The following is a 4,386-nucleotide window of genomic DNA, read 5'->3' as shown; positions in this document are numbered from 1 at the left end:
GGCCGGCTCCGTTCAGGAAGTGGGAGCGGTGGGGGCTTCCCCGGGTGGCGACAGGTCTTCTCACAAACAGCACCCCAACACTACCCAAAATTAAATTAAAAAGGACAGGAGCTCACGTGTGCACCCGCCGGGCCTCCCTCTCTCGGTCCGTCGGAGAGCTGTCGGGGCGCCTGAACCAGCCCCAGGACTCGGGGCCCCTACTGGGGCGGGGGCTGGTGGCCCTGCCCACCGGGCCGCGGGGGCGGGGAGTCGGCCTCGGACGAGCAGTCGGAGGAGACAGCGTGCGCGCTCGTGCCGTTGCTGTAGGGAAAGGGGTCCTCGTCGTCGTCGTCCTCGTCCTCCTCCGGGTCACTGTCCCTCAAGTCCCGCATGCGGCGTCCGCTGCCTTTGTCCCCGGTCGCCGGCGGCCCCAGCAGCTCCTCGTCCCCCTTGTCCTCAGCGAGGCCACCTTTGCCGGCGCCTCCGCCCCCCTTCTGCTTCTCAGCCTCCTGCGCAGCCTGCTCCTTGGCCTTTTTGCTGCGTTTCCACTTCATCCTCCGGTTCTGGAACCAGATCTTCACCTGAGGGCGCAAGAGGGTGTGAGAAACTGGCCACTCTGTCCCCACCCAATGTCTCTCTGGGGGGCCACCTGCACCTGCGCCTCAAGCAGCCCAGGAGCGGGCTTCAGGGAAGGGCTGCCCGGCCCTCCCCCCGCCCTCGCATCAGCAACCCCCAGAGTGGAGCTGGGGTCTCCACGGAAGCTCAGAGCGGGGCCTCAACTGCAGGATTCCTGTCTTTTTCTGGGGGTGCTCTGGCATTGTCCAGACAGGACCCGAGCAGCTAGAGATGTCTGTAAATCTCCTGATGTCCCCACCCCTCTTTCTGGAGTAAGATTTCTCACGTGTGGCTTGGGGACCACTGCTTCAGAGTGGAGGGGGCGGCGAAATGTCCTTCACATGCAGATTTCTGGGTCTCAGTTCAACCTACTGAATGGGACCTCTGGGCTTGGTACATGAGCCCTGGTGGGCACATGCTAACTCCCCCCGATGGGGTCTAAACGGCGCCTGGGCGGGGGGGGGGGCGCTGCTCAGGCAGCAGAGGGTCAGGAGCGCACAGGGGTGGGGACCCCAGGAGGCCGGTGCAAGGGGAGCTGGGGGAGGGGCAGCACACCTGTGTCTCCGTGAGCATGAGCGAGGTGGCCACCTCGAAGCGCTTGGGCCGAGACAGGTACTTGTTGAGCTTGAACTGGTGCTCCAGCTCGAGCAGCTGCTGGCTGGTGAAGGCCGTGCGGGGCCGGCGGCACTTGCCCAGGAGGTTCGACTGCGCCTGGGCTGGGGACAGAGAGGGGCATGAGGCCTCCAGCCCCCGCTGCCACCCAACGCAGCCTGTGCCACTGTGCAAGGCTGCTGCCCAGCCACCAGCCCCCAGCGCCGCCACTCTTCAATGTGGGCGCCCTCTCCCCAGGGGCCCAGGCCCGGATGCCAGGTAGAGCCATAAGAGTATGGGTTTAATGGGACCAAATTTTTCTTAACCCAGGGCCTGGGCATTCTTATTAGGGGTGCTGTGCTGCCCCATCGCCCGTGGCGGCCCTGTGCAGCCGGGTGGGCGGTGCAGAAGGTGGACGGGCAAGACGGGCACTCCTGCCCCCACTCCCTACCGAGTCCTCCCCCCGGCTCAGGCTCAGGTCCAAACAGGTCCCAGGGATCACCCGCCCCGTGATTCTGCCCGGCCAGCAAAGGACTGGCGCGGGAATCCGACTGCCACCTCCTTTAGTACCCAAGGGGAGAAGCGGGACAGGGAAAAGGAGGAGCAAAGATGGAGAAGGACCAAATCCTGGGCCCAGACATGCAAATCCATCAGACTCCCCCACTGAAAATTCCTCTCCGCAGCCCCGCGCCCAGGGTGCAGAGGGACAGAGCGCAGGGGCACTGGGGGCCTTTCCAGAACAGGTCTCATTTTGCAAATGGAAGGCCTAGGCTGGGGTGGGAGGTCCTGCTTTCCTGTGTTCAAGGAGGCCCCTTGGCTGTATTTACATAATTTCACACGGTTACATCACAGAGAATTTTATGACCTCAAAATGAGACTTGCCCTGATTTCCCAGGAGCCTGACAAGTGTTAGACAATAAAAGGAAGGGAAGAAAAGAGGCCAGCCCAGCGGCGAGCTCAGGCCCCCGGGGCCGGCAATTTGCTTCACGGTAAGACCCACGCCCCCAGCTTTAGTTAAATGAGGCCCCAATTCCCAACTTGACAATACATTAGAAGTTTAATTAAAACACTGGCTCCAAAGGGACCATTTGGGACAAGCCATCCAACAGCAGAGACAACCTATTAAAGCCAACCAAACAGGTTTCCCAGCGACCAGAGAAGTTCCTCAGAACAGACGCCGGCATCCGTGGCCGGTTTATTGTGGCCCTTTAGGATTCGGCGCTCAGATTCCTTTTCTAAACTTAAAGCTGGCTGGATTTTAACTCCGCTCCCTCCAGGTCAAGATTAGGAACCAAGGATGGGCAAAGTGTGTTGGCAAAGGGACTGTGGCTTTTACCAATTTTCCGAGCGACCTTGAGCTCCGCATGGGCCCAGGAGAGCACCCCTGGGGTGGGGTGGGGTGGGGGGCACGGGACCCAGTGCCCAGGGGAGGCCTGTGTGCAGACCGGCACCCCCTCCGAGGGAGACTAAGCATCCCAGACTCTGGGAAATGCAGATCATAGGGGGAAATCCGGAGGGGGGGTGCTTCCCATGAGCAGGGGTTTGAGATGCTTGGGCAACCAGGCCCGGGGAGCGCGCTGTGCCCCAAGTTTGGCTGACCCGGGATCGGCAGCTTCCCCCAAGCCCGAGGCTGCATCCCCGCCCGGAGAGGAGAGGTGGGGGTTCCCAGCTAGGGCTCGGGGCCGGGCAGCCAGCCGGTGGCCTGAGGGCCTTGTGGGAGCTGAGTTGGAAAAGCCCGGGCCCGGCTGGAGGCGGGCAGTGCGCACGCTGGGGTTTTCTCACCTGGCTGTGACTTCTCCAGCCTCAGGGTCCCGGCTTTTCTCTGTTTAGTCACAGCCACCGCCTCTAGCAGAGGGATCTCAATTCTGCCAAGTGTTTTATTTTGTTTTCTTTTTTGCTTTCTTCCCCTCCTCTGCCTCCATCTCCCCGGCCTAAACACACCCACTCAGCAGGAAACAATGGGGTCTCTTTGTTCGGGTCTTCCGCAGCTGAAAGCATCAAGTCTTCGGCATTGGCCGGTGTGGGAGCCCAGGGAGCTGAGACCCAGACTCCCCAGAGGGCCAGCCCAGTGTGCCAGCCCAGGGGCCAGGGAAGCTGAGCGGGCCCAGGCCTCCTGGAGGGAGGCAGCACCTGCCTGCAGTCCAGCCGCTCTCCTCCGGGTGGGGTGCCAGCCCTCCCTCCCTCCTGCCTTGGGGAGGGGTTCACTCTGGACTGGGGGCCTCCAATTCTGGGCAGGCACATGCTACTGAGGGTCCCGGAGGTGGGGTTCCTGAAGAGGCACATCTCCCCTTCCCCGGAGCGCCCGGCCACCGCTCGGTTCAGGTCAGGCCGTCTGCCTCCCAGGCATCACAGGGCGGCCCCAGCGCCCTTACGGAGGCTGGCACAGCCCCGCAGAGGGCCAAAGCCTCGCCAGGAACCTGGCCTTGCGGCCCTGGCCTCTTGAAGCCCATTTCTTATTCTCTGCTCCTGAATCTCTCCTCCTGGGAGGGACCGGGGGTCTCTTCGGAACCCAGAATGCAGGACCTAAGTCAAGTCCGTTTGCCTGGAGAGAAGCCCCTGGTCCCGGTGGCCACGATCCCCAGGCCAGCCTACCTCGGGTGCTCTTCAGCTCGCCTTCCCTCACCACTTCCTTCTCTAGCCTGCCGGTTAATCATTAGATTGGAGTCTCACACCTCCAGCTGCCCCTTCCCGTTAGGAGAGGAAGAGAAAGCAGGGCCCGTGCGTGGCCATTTTACTGATTCGCTGCCAATCCCACCGCACGCAGTCCGCACGGGTCTTAGCGGGCCCGGGCGGGGCCGAGGCGGTTTCGCGGCGCTTCCACCGCGCCCTCCGAGCAGAGAGCCGGGGAGGGAGGCGGCCGGCGGCGAAGGCCGCGCGGGAACACCGTGCGCCAGGACTCCGCCTCCCCCCATTTTCTCCTTGCTTTCCCTCCAGGCCCGGGGGCTGCGCCGTACTCACAGTTAAAGTCGGGCATCTTGGGCAGGATCATGCCCGCGGTGGACGCACGCAGCCACTGGTCCAGCTGGAAGGTGCCGGCGCCCAGCTTGATGGGGTCGGCGGGGTGCGCGGGGTGCGCGCCCTGCACCTGCGGGTACGAGTAGGACAGCGCCGGGTGCTGGCCAGCCAGCGCGGCGGCCGCCGCCGCCGCCGAGTAGCCGTAGACCGGGTGGCCGTAGAGCGCGGCCTGCGCGGGGAGGCCCG

At 63.6% G+C, this 4,386-nt stretch overlaps 1 protein-coding gene across 1 annotated transcript; it reads right to left on the bottom strand.

The window, feature by feature from the left end:
* Window positions 1–21: 21 nt before the first annotated feature.
* Window positions 22–4,378, bottom strand: MNX1 (motor neuron and pancreas homeobox 1; the record flags this gene model as incomplete). The annotated part of the gene is made up of 3 exons (XM_029920951.1): window positions 22–560; window positions 1,150–1,310; window positions 4,144–4,378. Coding segments are annotated over 3 exons (759 nt in total), but the record flags the coding sequence as incomplete, so codon positions are not given.
* Window positions 4,379–4,386: the final 8 nt, after the last annotated feature.

This window comes from Suricata suricatta, chromosome 2 (assembly GCF_006229205.1).
Source record: "Suricata suricatta isolate VVHF042 chromosome 2, meerkat_22Aug2017_6uvM2_HiC, whole genome shotgun sequence".
NCBI classification, from domain to species: domain Eukaryota; kingdom Metazoa; phylum Chordata; class Mammalia; order Carnivora; family Herpestidae; genus Suricata; species Suricata suricatta.
This window is presented reverse-complemented; position numbering and strand designations above follow the sequence as displayed.